The 15,410-nt window shown below is 41.6% G+C and overlaps 1 protein-coding gene across 3 annotated transcripts in view; it reads right to left on the reverse strand.

Annotated features, from left to right (window-relative positions):
- Window positions 1–15,410, reverse strand: part of UVSSA (UV stimulated scaffold protein A) — a 95,543-nt gene that overhangs the window by 70,433 nt on the left and 9,700 nt on the right. For all 3 annotated transcript variants that reach the window (XM_063924894.1, XM_063924896.1, XM_063924898.1), the window contains exons 5-7: window positions 14,097–14,474; window positions 11,773–11,882; window positions 9,313–9,441 (exon numbers count right to left, since the gene is read on the reverse strand). In XM_063924894.1, the coding sequence (XP_063780964.1) occupies window positions 9,313–9,441; window positions 11,773–11,882; window positions 14,097–14,474 (617 nt within the window). The remainder of the gene's footprint in view (window positions 1–9,312; window positions 9,442–11,772; window positions 11,883–14,096; window positions 14,475–15,410) is intronic.

Raw genomic sequence — 15,410 nt, forward strand, 5'->3', positions numbered from 1 at the left:
CTGAGCCTGCAAGATGCTTTGTTGCGCTCGCCCCCCCGCCGGCATTCAGGATGTCGGTATGCTGACCGCCGGGATCCCGGCAGCCGGCATAACATACCAATCCCACCATCTATGCATTAACTAAACTTCTGCCACGGCGGAGAAACTCTTTGAACAAACAGAGCAGATATGCCAATGCAGCCTCAATGTACTAGATCAGTGGATCTCAACCCACAACCCTCATGACTTCCCAACAGCTCATGTTTTGAAAATTTCAGTATGTGGAAGCAGGTGGGACAATAATAACTGTCCCATGTCTGGGCCATTTGGCTAAGATCAGGTGTAGACACCTATGTATGCTGTTGGGCTTAAAGGCGACACCAGTAGACAATGGGCCATCACCTGGTCCTCTGACCAGGAGGAAGGCTGCCTGTAGCCCGAGGTGCTAAGTGTCCCCTGAACCACAAACATCCTTGCACAAGCATTTTTTTTCAGATGGCACCATTTCTTCCTTTGCACTAGTCTTCTGGCAGGGGCAAGGACAATTTTTACATTCCTGGCTGAAAGTGCCATAAAGGCCCCAGCCAACTTTAGTTTGTTATTTTTTGCACTGGCACTTTCACAGAAGCTTTTATTTTATTTGTGTGTGTGTCTGTTTTTGTGGGGTTTTGGGTGTAGACCCTTGTGAGCTACCCTTTACCCAATTCATCTGAGTGATCTGAAGAATCCATTCCCCAGGGGGAAACTTTGACAAACCTTGGGGATAAAGGGGAGACCCAGAACTTTGTGGTGGAGGGAAACCTAAAGGTGGTCGGGGATGTTAAGGGTAAGATGTCTTCGGGGATGTCTTCAATGAAGATGGATCCAAAGATCCCTTTTACTCCTCAATGGGGCATTTTAGCTACGAGGTAATGGGGACAAACAGGTCCCTTCTCCTTTTGAAGAGGAGCCAAAGACACAAGCAACATAGATTAACTCACCTGTGCATGAATAAAGAAATCCACAAAACATGACCTGTTGGTGGTACTTAAGGACTGCAGTTGAGAACCCCTTCAGTACTAGTCAATGATACCATCAACAGGTACCAAGCAATTATAAGTGCACTCTTTGGATCCACAGAGAACAGATGTGCTATATAGTGCAGTACACAGTGAAAACACCAGCAATGTTATAGGGGACTGCAAAAAAAGCAAAAGGGAACAGTATGGAGTAACTGAGCATCATAGAGAGCATCCCAAAGTCTATTTTATATGACTAACCTATGTGGCAAAAAGGAAGGCTACAATAACCAAATGAAATGGAAAAGTACAAGGTGTAAATAAATAGAAGTTCGGAAGTTGTGATTAGTTTTTGCCATTGTTTCCTACTTTTTGCATTTCAATGCAAGGTTCTTACCCACAAGATGGACAAATGAGTTTGAAGTACAGATTTCAAGAATCAGTTGCAAAGATAGATTAGGGTCTAAGCTTTGGGGGCTGATTCAATTAAGTGGGAGTCCTATTGTAGCTATGAGCAAGGTGCTTCTGTGCATGGTTCCAGCCATAATGATAGATAAAACGTTGCTTATTTTACTCACATTTCCATCAGGAACAAGACAAAATGAACAATGATTATTGGCAAAAACCTTCCACAATGACGCATTGCGCCAGGCTACAACATAACCTCGCACTTAATTGAATAGGTCCCCAAGTTAGGCTCATGGAGAATGCAGAGAAAAGTTACCTTAGATTTAAAAAAAAAATTATAATTTAAGGTATATAAACATTATTCTTTAAACACAATTATTTTTTAGATATGAACAGTACATTACACACACAAATGATACAATGATACATACACTGCAAAATGAGCTGAACAAAGCACTGAATCAGTTACTTCGAGCTGTAATTATTAGACGTTTTAATTACTTACTGAAAAGTGACAAACTACATGAATTAACATATGTATAACTGTAATTAAAAGTCGAACACAGATTTCCACATTAGACATCCATTCCGCTCTGTATGGAGGCCTTAGAATTGCTACCAAATGACAATTAAACCAGCGATACAGTACAATAAAACCACAATACTGTAATCTAATCTGCTCATGATGTAAACTAATTATTTGGAAGGGGAGGGGGGGGGGGGGGGGGGGGGGGATTCAAGCCAGTAAACTAACTAACCTACTAAACTACATAGTCTCACACCAACACCAGAGCCACTACATTTACCAATTATTCTGTTCTGCAACCTCAATTATTTCCCACATTGCCACGTTGTTTTATGTCCGTCCTGAAATAAGTGAGAGATGTGAAGATGTCCTCAGACACGTGAACTCTAAACTTCATTTGTCTTTCAGCCGGCTTGATGGCTGTGCATTTAAAAACCCATTCTGTCTTATAAACTAAAAATTAAATGTACTCAGCTGTGATGGTGGCCATCGCAGCTGCTATTTATATGCTAATACCCTCGGCTAGAAGGCCTTGCAAATTATTCTGCCATGCCAATATCTCATGTGCGTGTACTCGGCCAAAACTCCCCCCCACCACACCCCTCCCGTCCTGTCTAAAAGATGGGAGGTTTCCACCAAAGCATTTACACATTCATGGCCGCAGGGTCTACTTAACCACGTAATTGCCAGATAAGAGACAGTTATATACATTCCTGATATTTCACACAGATGAGATTTTTGTTACTTTGCCAAAAATAAACCATTAAAATTATTATTTTTAAAGCAAACTAAAAACTAGAAACATATTTCAACAGGTATGGGCTATAAATACAGGCTAAAACAATTACCTATCAATATGATTTAACAATGACATTGTCAATAGTTCCCAAATTCCTTAGAGGTCTTTCCGCTGAAGTTTACAATAAATGTAATTTCTAGATTTTGTGTGGGCATTGTGTTCTTTTCATAGGTAACCCTTTTTTTTTTTAGTTAAAAAAAAATATACATATAATTTATTTTTTAAATTAATAAAAATATATATATTTGCCATTTAATCTAGAAACAATACTGTAAAGTAAATCTGATTTTAATCCATTTTGCTGGTATTCTGATGTATAAACCAGGTAAACTTTAAAATAATGAGGCACAAAGTATTTGTATTATTGGCGATATTGAAAAATTTACCAAAACATTTGAATTTAAGTTTAAAAAAAAATGTTTATTATTATTATTTTTTTTAGAATCTGTTCAGTTTAAAAATTAAAAATGTAATTATTCAAATATATAACTGAAAGAGGATCGGCTCACAATTTTTTTTTATATATTTTTTTCTTTCCGTTTAAAAACTAATTGCTCGGATAAATAGTAATAAAATAATGTAAGCATAGTAAAAAAATAATAATAATCTGAACATTAATTATGCATGGGAATATTTTAGAAACATGATACATTTTTAGTTCTCTATATAACTGATAAATGCTAATGGACCTGCAGAAATGCATGGAAAAATACGGTTTAGCACCTCCTTAAAATATTTTATTCCTACCAAAAATTAAACTGGTGAGTTAAAACAAAATATATAAATTAAAAAAAAAAAACTAAAAAAAAAATCTTGAGACCTACCAGAAAGAAGCAGTTAAATGGTGAGAACAAAGTGTTTATCTAAGGCCTTAACAACAAACATTTATTTTCATTATACCCTGTATATTCCTGAATGGAACGGCAAGCAGTTTTGTTTTCATTTGAATCATCTTTATTTACAGGGCAATGAATTTCATGGCCAATTTCACTGAATTTGATATGGCGCCCAACTGCATTAGCGCTACAAGAACAAAACAAAAAACCTATCAGATACTCAGATGCTAATTCCTCTCAAGGGAACAATGCTTTGTTTTCATCTTTAAAAGGATTTCTGATTGCGTTATCGCACATTATATTGTGGGACGGGAATCACTTACAGAAACAGCAGCATGAAGGTGGCAACTAACTGTGAGGTTTTTATTAATATTTATTAACATTATTTGCCTAGTCTAAAAATTGTCAAGAACAATTTAAGATATTTTACAAAGAACGAACGCGTTTATAAATAAAAAAAATTTTTTATGAATCTTAACTAGTTATAGCCATACATAGATTTACTTTCAATAACACTCAATTTTCGGAATAAAAAAAAATAAAAAAATACATTTATTTAGCTAGGTATTCCCAATATTGCACCTTAAGTGATTTTGGGGCATTTACAGAATAATTAGAACAAATTAAAAAGTTTGCTACCCCCCTCCTTACCCAAAGCCAGTCTCATCTAACTGAGCAGGGGGAGGGGCTTATTGTAGAGGATAAATGCGAGAGAATAACAGCAGAGAGCTCAGGGTGCAAAAACGTCAGCTCAGCATTTATAACAGCGGACGGAAGAAGACTGGTTCTGACCGTGCAGCAGTTAGATTAAAGCTAACTTTAAAAAAAAAAAAAAACATAACAAATAAAGATGTCTTTTTTTTATTACAGTGCATTCAGGCTGTAACTTTATTAAAAAATAAAAAAAAATATGAATAAAAGAAATTGCACCCCCCCCCCCGCATAGCAGCATGGGGTATCCACATGATAATTACACACTTTGTTTGCTTTGAGCCTACATTAATCAAAGAATCTTATTTATAAAGTGTACACAGCACTGTACAGGGAGATTTACAATAGATTTACTATAGGATGAATAAGCAATACAATAAAAAAAAACATATAAAAATAGATCAGACAAGTGTGATGCCCTGTGTAATTTAATGCTCTTGGGTAGCCGAATATCACATAGTTTCAGGTGTTTGGTGATCTGACAATTGCCGGATGACACCTAAGTGCAGGTGATTATTATTATTTTTTTAAACAAACAAAAAAAACTTTCTGTAAAATGTAAAGTTATGTTATAACAGATGAAGAAGGGAGAAGCATTATGATCTATATGCCTACGCTGCTTGACATAATCAAATGGGCATTTTAACTGAAGATACAAAGGGAATAGCTTTAGGGTCACATGATATTTGTGAATTAAGAATAACGAAGCAGCTCTTTACCAAAAAAACATAAACAAAGACGCAAAATTAAAAACACAGCCGTATAACGTGTAGGCTCTACATTGGTAAGAGAGCTGAGAAGACCTTTATATTGTGTGACAAATATTCAAATGATGTGATTTTCGTTATGTCCTGTATATGTATTACGCACACTGTGCTTTATATATAATACTGCTTCATTTATTAGGTATGAAAAGAAAATGATGTGAGCAGTGTGCTCCCTCTGGTGGCCATAAGGTAGAATTAACTCTTCATCCTAATAAGCACAGCAGTGACATTATGACTATTGTACAGCAGAATAGCAACATGTTTATTTCTAGCGTATAGCTGACTAAACAGGGGAGACTTTGGCGTATGTTTGTCAGCGTAACATGTATTTTAATATTTGGAAGTAATAGTCCCTGTTTTTAATACAAAGTGTAGAGCTTGAATGACATTAATTAGCCGAGTGCGGGCAACCCTATGCATTTTTATTATGTGCCTATCCATCTCTACAAGCACATGGGGGTCTATTCACGAAGCAGTAAAATGAGTGGAGAAGTGAGCCAAGGAGAAGTTGCCTAGGGTAACCAATCAGCTGATTCTCCACACTTTTCACTGCTTCATGAATAGACCCCACAGTACGCAATTACATATATGTTGCTGGGGGAGTGCTGTGGGTAAAGTAAATGCGATTACAGTCCTGTAATACCATCATGTAATATTTTAGACCTGCCACAGTTTTGCTATTAGGGAATGCTAAAACTGTAGCAGGGCATGCTGGGATGTGTAGTTCCACAAAAAACAGGGGGCCACTTCATGAATACGCCTGATCTATGGTATATTATTTTGGAATGTGCTGTACAGACAAGAATGCAAGTATTGGAATTAAAGGGACGCTCCTACTCGCATGACATTAGCAGCACCTATATTACTTTCTCTAACCTTATATTCTGCAGCAGTCCCGCCATATCCTTAGGCTGGTCGGGTTATGGATACCCAGTGACAGGCTACATTCTGAGGATTAGTAGTTTGCGCACACAGCGTCTCCAGGAGACTGCGGACTGATCACCTGCAATACTGTACCATGCACATCCGTTTAGCTCACAAGTGACAGGCAATCTTATGAATTCCCTGCGTATACAGATGTGTCCACTTACATCTTGCCTCCCTGTACGTTAAACAGCCTTTCTAGTCATGCAATGCTGCATCTTGGTAGCGCCAAGCAGCTTTTTGTGCAACGTTTTCATTAAAATGCGTCTAAAATTATGTGACTAGGACGCACAAGCAGTTTTAACTGATTAGAATGATATGCGGCATGCCTATATTCTGTGTGCGACCGCGTCTGTATCTGCCTACGAAATGCTGCGCTACAGTGTTTTTCCTAGATAACACAGTAACGTAGCACTTTGTACGCAGATACAGCTGCAGACGCACACAGAATATAGGCATGCCACATATTTTAATTAGCTATGGGAATAAGTGGCTTGTGCGTCCTATTTGCATAGTGATGCGAATAACAAGCATTTTCAACAAAAAACAGATGCCTGACACTAAAGGAGTTGCACGGGACCTGTCAGCTCACTCATGCCAGGCTCTCTCCCGCTGCGTGGCATATTGAGGCAAGATGTATAAGGACCTGTATGTGGAATATAAAAGGACTCATTATAGCTGCGATAAATACATAGGGGTGTATTCAATTATTGTCGGAAACTGCTGTCTTGTCGGAAAGAAATTAGTTTCCAACAGGTTTAGGTCGGAAGAGGTTCCAACCTATTCAATGTGACCCCTTTTTTTCCCAACAAGTCGAGAAATCCAACTTGTCGGAAGCGGAGCCAAACCAGAAAGGTTTTAGCCCTGTCACCGACAATGTCAATCCGACTTTAAAAAAAGTCGGTAACGGGCCAAACCTGTCGGGTTTGGCCATCCATTAAATACACTCATGTCGGATCCTTTCCGTCAGAAAGGATCCGACATGAATTGAATACACCCCATAGAGGTCTTTTACAAAAATAAATAAATGTAATCGCTTATATAGTTGCAAGTAAAGGGCCCTACACATTTGGCGATTTGGCCGTTTTTAACGACCAACGATATTATCGTTGGCCGATTTTTCAACAATTTTTTGACATACACACTGAACGACTTTTATGGCCGATCTGGCATTACATTGATATCGTCCAAACTGGCTTACATGAATAAACAATGATAGACCAACGTTGAACAACTGCGGGGACGCGCATCGTTCATCGTTGATGCATCCACACTGAACGATATGATCGATTTATCGTTCATATCATCCTTCAATATCGTCAAGTGTGTAGGGCCCGGTCAGTTATGGAATTATGAAACTTTTATTAATATCCACCTGGAAGTTTTAGGTCAAAGATGGCAGATACCACGCAGCCTTAATGTGCATCCTTCCCGCCTTGTTCACAGAACACCAGTGACAGGAATATTTACAGGGATTCTGGGGCCACAATATTAACCAACAGCAGCAACAACCCACCGGGTGACACATAAGAACACAAACCCGCTCCAACAAGCAGTAACCAAGCAAGGACCAAATGTCACATTTTTCACAGTGCCGATATAAAAAACTCAGGCCAATATAAAACTCAGAATTAGGAGAATAGCAACCCATCTAATATTCCCTGCAATATTCTTAAATGAACGCTCAAATTAGAAAATCCATAAACATATGACCCAAAGTAGGTGCTATTATCATGTATTGTAGGACCACCAGAACAGAGACGCCTTGCCGTGGCTGGTGGCTTACCAGATGTTCGCAAATGAATGTAACTGAGATCTCTGTATTACTATTATCATGTAGTATGTAAATCTCATTTGCTGGTCCTTTGCAGTATGTTGGGAGAACTTGTTTTTGTATTGTTTTTTTAAACTACACGGGTGTCAGATGAATCTGTCTCTATGGACAGTAAAGAGAATACCGGACCACTTGCTCAGCAGATCCAAATGAAACGTTCTGGCATGGAACCTCCCATACTGAATCGCCTCGTATGAGGCAACCATCTTTCCCAACAATCTTATGCAAAGATGTGCGGACACTTCAGTAGGTCGGAGCACCATGCGGACCATCTCCTGAATTGTTTTCGCCTTGTCGTCTGGTAGAAACACCTTCTGGGCCACAGTATCCAGCAACATCCCCAGGAACAGGAGCCTCTGAGTTGGCTCCAGGTGGGACTTCTGGAAGTTGAGGATCCACCCATGGTCTGACAGAAGATGGATGGTACGTTCGATATGGAGCAACAAAAGCTCCCTGGATCATGCCTTTATCAGAAGAACATCCAGATAAGGGACCACATTGACCCCCTGGACACGGAGTTGAAGCATCATCTCCGCCATCACCTTTGTGAATACCCTCGGGGATATAGACAGGCTGAAGGGCAGCGCCTGGAACTGGAAGTGAAGTACTGTCAAACTCCAGCCTGTAGTATTGAGAAACAAGCTCTCTGACCCAGGTATCCTGGCAGGAAGTCTCCCAGACATGGCTGAAATGACGCAGTCAACCTCCCACCTCAAGATCCCCTCGGGGTGGGTGGGCACCGTCATGCTGGGGCCTTAGTGGCAGCAGAACCAGTGGACTGTTCCTGAGAACTGGTGCTTGCTGGTACAAGAACATACACACACACAGACAGTTATATTGCAAGCCTGCCTTACCGTATGTAAGAGGAGACAGAGAGAGAAGGACACCAGCACATCCCCCCCCCCCCTCCCCTAGCTCCCATGGTGCAGGTATGCTGTTGCCCAGACAGCATACCGAAAAAAATAAAAGATTAAAAGAAATTGAAGAAAATTCTCTGGAGCTCAGAGTGTGCATCCTCTCCTGAGGACACTTATCTAAACTTCCTGTGGGAGGGGGCATAGAGGGGAGGAGCCAGCACACCCAGTTGAAGAAATGTAAAGTGCACTGGCTCCTTTGGACCCAGTCTATACCCCATCGTACTAGTTTCCCACAATATCCCTTATGGATGCTAGAGAAACAACCATTCACCAGAAAGCTTTGATTCTTACCGCAAGCTGAATGAAAGCAAATCCGTGATTGGCTGCAGCAGGATCTCATTCCTCTGCAATATGTTGGTGAATCACAATCCTACCCCGCACTGCATGGAACACAAAATGTAAAACTACCATTCTGTATCCAGCATCACACTAGGCCTTTCCTCTGCACACTCCTCCTAGACTTGCATTAACGTGAGCGGGACAATGCAGATCCACAGGAAGCTCGAACAGCAGAGGCACCAGCTCCCGCCGGCTGCACTTACCTGCCTAGGAAGCAGAGAAAGGATTGCAGGGGTCAGATCACGTAACGTAGCGCGTAAGGCAATTTACTCACCACTCTCCTGTCTGCAGGCTGGCAATCGATATTCATCTCTTTGTGCTTTTTCATTGCAGCTTCCAGTTTCTTTTTCAGATCAATAGCGCGTTTAAGGCCGTCATCGGAGGTTCCGGCTTTGGTGAAAACCTACATAGGAAAAAAATGTGGCATTATACAGAGCGGCCCGGCGTCTGGAAAACATCACAAACAGTCACACTGACACGTTACTACTAAAGGCAAACCACAAGCACTACAGCCTGCAATGCAGAATGAGAGAGGACAAGTGTACAGGAATTCACTGGAATAATCATTATATAAAAGGTGAATGTCATTATTTACCAATACTGTACATAGGTAATTGAGGGGCAGATTTATTAAGCTCTGTGAAGTGATAAAGTGGAAGGTGATAAAGGACCAGCCAATCAGATCCAAACTTCCATGTCACAGACTGGGTTTGAAAAATTATAGTTAGGAGCTGATTGGCTGGTACTTTATCACCTGTCAATTTATCACTTCACCGAGCTTAATAAATCTGTCCCTATATGTCTGCAGGTCAGAGGTAGCAATCTAGGGGTCTCCAGCTGTTGTGATAGACATGCTGGGAATTATAGTTCCATAACAGCTGGGCAGTCAGATAGAAATGGACTGAGGCATTCCAGCTAAAGCAGCTGGCAGAAGCAAAGAAACGGTTCTGACTGGGTAGTGACCTGATTGGCCAATAACAGAAAAAGTCCCAGATTTTGATTGGCTCTCTTTTCAATTCATTCTAAAAGTCCGCTTTGCAATAAGGCACTGTAACTATAGAGAACAATATATCTATACAATACTATTCCATACCACAGGGAAACATCAACTTCATTTTTCATTATGCTCTTTTATTTATGAAAAACGCAGCATTTTTTAGGCAATCAAAAACATGTTATGTGGGGACATTGGTTCTAGGTCAGCGGTCACACACAAGTCTATTTACTTTGGGGGGATTTCAATTAGGATGACGGGGATGTAGCTCCCGTGTTAAGTGCCCAGAGCTATTCAATTGCTCACGCAGTAAACTAGTGGATTTCTAAATCTGCATTACCTAGAAACTGCATGCATATTACCTAATACGCCACCACATTTTAATTCTGGTTATCGCCGAAGCTGACCGGTTGCCTTACGGCATTTGAGCAGCTAATGAAATATGCCCCACTGGTTTCTCACAATGTTTTTCAGGCAAGATACTGGTCACTGATCAGGTCCCTTTTAAATTTTGAAGTACAAAAACTGTGGACGCAACGCAGACTTGGGTGCAGGGCAGTGTCCAGTCCCCCCCCCCCCACCCCTCAGTATTAACAATGGAGTTTGCTGAATTTTGTGTTTTGCAGCACCAGGAAGGTTCAGTCCTGGGCTGCAGTGCAGTAATAGTGCAGCGCAAGGCATAAGGCTTACTGCAAGGTATTTAAATTTGTGGCGCTCCAGCGCTGGGACAATACCTGGCAATGCAGCATCTAATGCGTTGAGTACCAGCACTGAGCTTGGGCTGCCAATACAACGTTGGTTAGGCAGCTACGCACACAAGTTATGCATGCACACGCACTAATTTCTGGGCCCCTACCATTCTATGCACTTCAACGTGCCCCCACATGCTGGATGCGCCATCTGGCCCGTTAAGGTCTGGGGGGTTGGGGGGCGCTGTAGCAAGCACTTACTCTGGGCGCCATGGCACCAAATTTTTCACAGATTTAAAAATGCTGGAGCTTTTTTGTGAGGTTATAAAAAAAAAAAAAAGGAATGTGGTTTGGGAATGTGTTCCAGGTCTGGGTAAGGTGGCGGATGGGGACAGGGTATGAGCGAAGTCCATGTACAAACAAAGTTTGGGGCATTGAATAAGGGAGTGTTCTAAAAGGAGCTTTACATCTTGAATTACTATAAAACTGGTGAGTTTGTAACTATTTTTTTTTTATTTTATTTGTTTTACTTTTTTGGTGCAGCTGCATCTCACAACCAGCAGGTGGTGCTCTAAACAATCACTCACTTGCTACACCCAGGGCTGATTAAATTAAATGAGCACTTCCTGCAACGGGATTCTCTTCTCAGTATAGACTACATAAGCAATCGTTACACTAATGATTTATTTATGGGTTCCATTCCCACCTCGGCCCTGTGTGGAGTTTGTATATTCTCCCCGTGCTTGCGTGGGTTTCCTCCGGGTTCTCCAGTTTCCTTCCACAATCCTAAAATATTCTGGGAAGTTAAATGGCTCCTGACAAAAATGAACCCTAGTGTGTAAGTGTGTGCGTGCACGTGGGCAGACTGGATGGGCCCAAGTGGTTCTTATTGACCATTAAAATTCTATGTTTCTGTGAATTCCAGACCAAAGTACTGTGTGTAGTTTGTCTGTTCTCCCATGTTTGCGTGTGTCTCCTCCGAGTCCCCTAGAGTGGGTGTGTGTATGCTAAGAAATGGACCACTGGCATTAGAGAAGGAGCATATAGGTACCTGGATCCAGGACTGTACTGCAGGCCAGTATTTGTTCTTAGCCAGTTTATGAGCATCCATCAAGCTGTTTACTACATCCACATTGTCACTGTTCTCTGTTACCTTCAGGTCTATGGGAAAGAGAAATAGTCACATAATCTGGCTTCAGTCTACCACTGTTTATGGGGTAAATTTACTAAAGCTTCTGAAAGTGAAAAGAGGTGACGTTGCCCATCAACCAATCAGATTCTGTCTATCATTTTCTAGGATGCAATAGAGAAATGATAGACAGAATATGATTGGTTGCTATGGGCAACATCACTTATTTTCACTTTTAGGGGGAAATGTATTAACCTTGAAAAGTGATACATTTTGCGGAGATAAAGTACCAACCAACCAGCTCCTAAGTGCCATGTTACAGGCTGTGTTTGAAAGTGACAGTTAGGAGCTGATTGGTCGGTACTTTATCACCGTCCACTTTATCATCACTTTTCTGGCCCATAGAAGCTTTAGTAAATTTACCCCTCAGTGTTTTCACAGGATGAATACAGAGCCTCCAGTCCTGACTATACAGTCTTTAAGTCTTGCAGCTCATTAAAGTCATTTGATTTAATTACAAGACTTCAGAACCATCTAACAGATCCCTGTATAGCAGTCATATTAATGAAACAGCTGGCCCACAGACTATGTAGGGCACGTAGGGATTAGATATACTCGCTAGCAGAATGTATCCAGCAAACTATTAAAGATAACATAAGGGTTAGGTTTGCCATATAGACAATGTGGGGCTTCGCTTTTTAAAAAAAACAATATATCTAGTGTTCATTCTAGCACCCTGCACCTTTCAAATCCTGTGCAGTTCCTCTTTCCTGCCTGGGGTGTCACTCTCTGCTCTGGTGCTTCTCAGCACACACAGGTCTTTATCACAGCACTGAGTAACAGATCAGAGTCTGCCGAGAAGCACCACAGCAGAGAGCGACACCCCAGGTAGGAAAGAGGAACTGCACAGATTTTAAAAGGTGCAGGGTGCTAGAATGAACACTAATACAGGTTGAGTATCCCTTATCCAAAATGCTTGGGACCAGAGGTATTTTGGATATCGGATTTTTCCGTATTTTGGAATAATTGCATACCATAATGAGATATCATGGTGATGGGACCTAAGTCTAAGCACAGAATGCATTTATGTTTCATATACACCTTATACACACAGCCTGAAGGTCATTTTAGCCAATATTTTTTATAACTTTGTGCATTAAACAAAGTGTGTGTATATTCACACAATTCATTTATATTTCATATACACCTTTTACACACAGCCTGAAGGTCATTTAATACAATATTTTTAATAACTTTGTTTATTAAACAAAGTTTGTGTACATTGAGCCATCAAAAAACAAAGGTTTCACTATCTCACTCTCGCTCAAAAAAGTCCGTATTTCGGAATATTCCATATTTCGGAATATTTGGATATGGGATACTCAACCTGTATCTGTATGCTGATTAGTGTGGATCCGTTCAAATGGCCGGCTATTGGGATCCCGGTGGTCAGGATGCCAACTCCGGAATCCTGATAGCCAGCAATGCCACCAGAAGGAATACCGGCGCACAGGGGCTATGTCCATTCGTGGGTGTCCACGACAGCCATAGAGTGGGAATACTGTAGAACCTGTGGAGAGGGCACCGAGCCCGCAGCATAGTGAGAGCAGCGTGCCCACAAGGGGACTTGCCCCGCTGCTGTCGGGATATCAGTTGGCATCCCGCCCGGCAGGATTACGTATGTAATCCATTAGTAGATAATGTGCAAGGCTTGGTACTAAGTGGGGCTCATTCCTACTAGTGCTTTTGTCCATGTTGCATTCTGTATGTAACACGGCCAAATAGTGAAGCACTTTGTACATGGGGGTGAGACGCATTTTGTGCTCTGTATGACCGAGACACTACGGTCATGACAGGGTTATTAATAAATGCTAAAGCTGCAGGTTCTGTATAAAATGTAATGAGTAACAAACACCTCAACATCTTCTATCTTGCAGTAGTCCAAACGGAAATAAGTAGCGAGTACTCTGAATATACAGCTACGGGAGAGGTCGAAGTGGCAGCAGCCAATCAGTAGGGACCAGAGAGCGCTGCTGGTGTCATCGTCGTCACTGATAATCTTTGTATCAGACTCTGCCAGGAAATGTGGGAATGCCTCCAAGTCCCATTAGGTCTCCTCTCCTTACTGTACTCGGCTAATGCTTGCCCGCACTCGCCTCTCCTGACGTTGGGGGTTCCAGGTCTAAGATATGCGCAATACTATTATCTAGACCACAATACGCTGATAAAGCAGAGATTACAGTTACCTGCCGATATTTCAATGTTGAGTGAATACTTGTGGGACCCCAGCCCATGGTCCCTGATAAAAGACTCTTCAACTGCCTCAAAGTCGTCTTCAGACTGTTCTGAACCGGATTCATTTGCAGCGTTATCCAGCCTTCCTTCTACGCCACTGTCACGCCTGAGGCTAGGCACCTCAGCGCCGGGCAAATCCTTGCTACAACACGGCCGTTCATCCTCCGCCTCATGCACCTGGGGTGTTGGGTGGGCAGGTTTGGGATGAGAAGTCGTCTCCTGCTCATCCCTCTCCTTATTAAACACACCGAACTCCTCAGGATCCGGCAACAACAGTTTAAAGCAATTCTGCATCTCCGTGAGGCACGACTCAATGTCCCCCAACATGTCTGGTGATGAAAAAAATAAATAAATAGATGAATATATTTCACACAGTACTGACATCACAGTGCACATAGAAGGGCGTTTACAGACAAAGGATGAAACTCCAAGTGAAGTAGAATTCTAGATAATTTAGATAAATTGTTAGAAGCAACTGGGACTTCTCGGGCACCAATCACATGTATGTGTTCTGCCAAACGCACTCACTGACCTAGACTTCTCCAATCACATTCTATCAGCAGGCCATGCCTACTTGTGTGACATTACGCAGATTCCGGACATTCTCCGTGGACTCAGGCAGACACTCGGTATAACTGGCAGTGATCAGCACTCTGGCAGCAGTGACCATGAGATCGGAGTGAGCCATTTGGCAGCACACAGAGGTAACAGACATATGCTCAACTTTGACAACTTGCTAAATAAGTAAAGTCCATTATCGCACTAGCTGGTAACTTCTCTGTGACCCAGTTCCAGCCAAGAGCTCCAACAGCAAAGCTCCAGAGAACAAGCAGGCATTATAGCAGAGTCTCCCAAACTCTGCCATTATAGTGCCGCCGGCTAAACCAAAATGACTGAGGACTTTAATGGCGGATATTGGGAAACTCTGCACTATAGGAATAAATGCTAACAATGGTATCCGGTCTCTAGGTCAACAAGACTTAGGTCGACCACTATTGGTCGACAGTAACTAGGTCGACAGCATCTTTAGTTGACAGGTCAAAAGGTCGACATGAGTTTTTCACTTTTTTTTTTTTACTTTTTCATACTTTACGATCCATGTGGACTACGATTGCGAATAGTGACCTGTGCAGAGCGCAGCGGTAGCGGAGTGAGGCACCTTACCCGAATGCGGGGGGACACGGTGCAATAATTGGGGTTCCCGGCCACTGTACAACGAAAACGACACCAAAAAAAGATTTAAAAAAAAACTCATGTCAACCTAG

Source organism: Pseudophryne corroboree, chromosome 1 (genome assembly GCF_028390025.1).
Source record: "Pseudophryne corroboree isolate aPseCor3 chromosome 1, aPseCor3.hap2, whole genome shotgun sequence".
NCBI lineage: Eukaryota > Metazoa > Chordata > Amphibia > Anura > Myobatrachidae > Pseudophryne > Pseudophryne corroboree.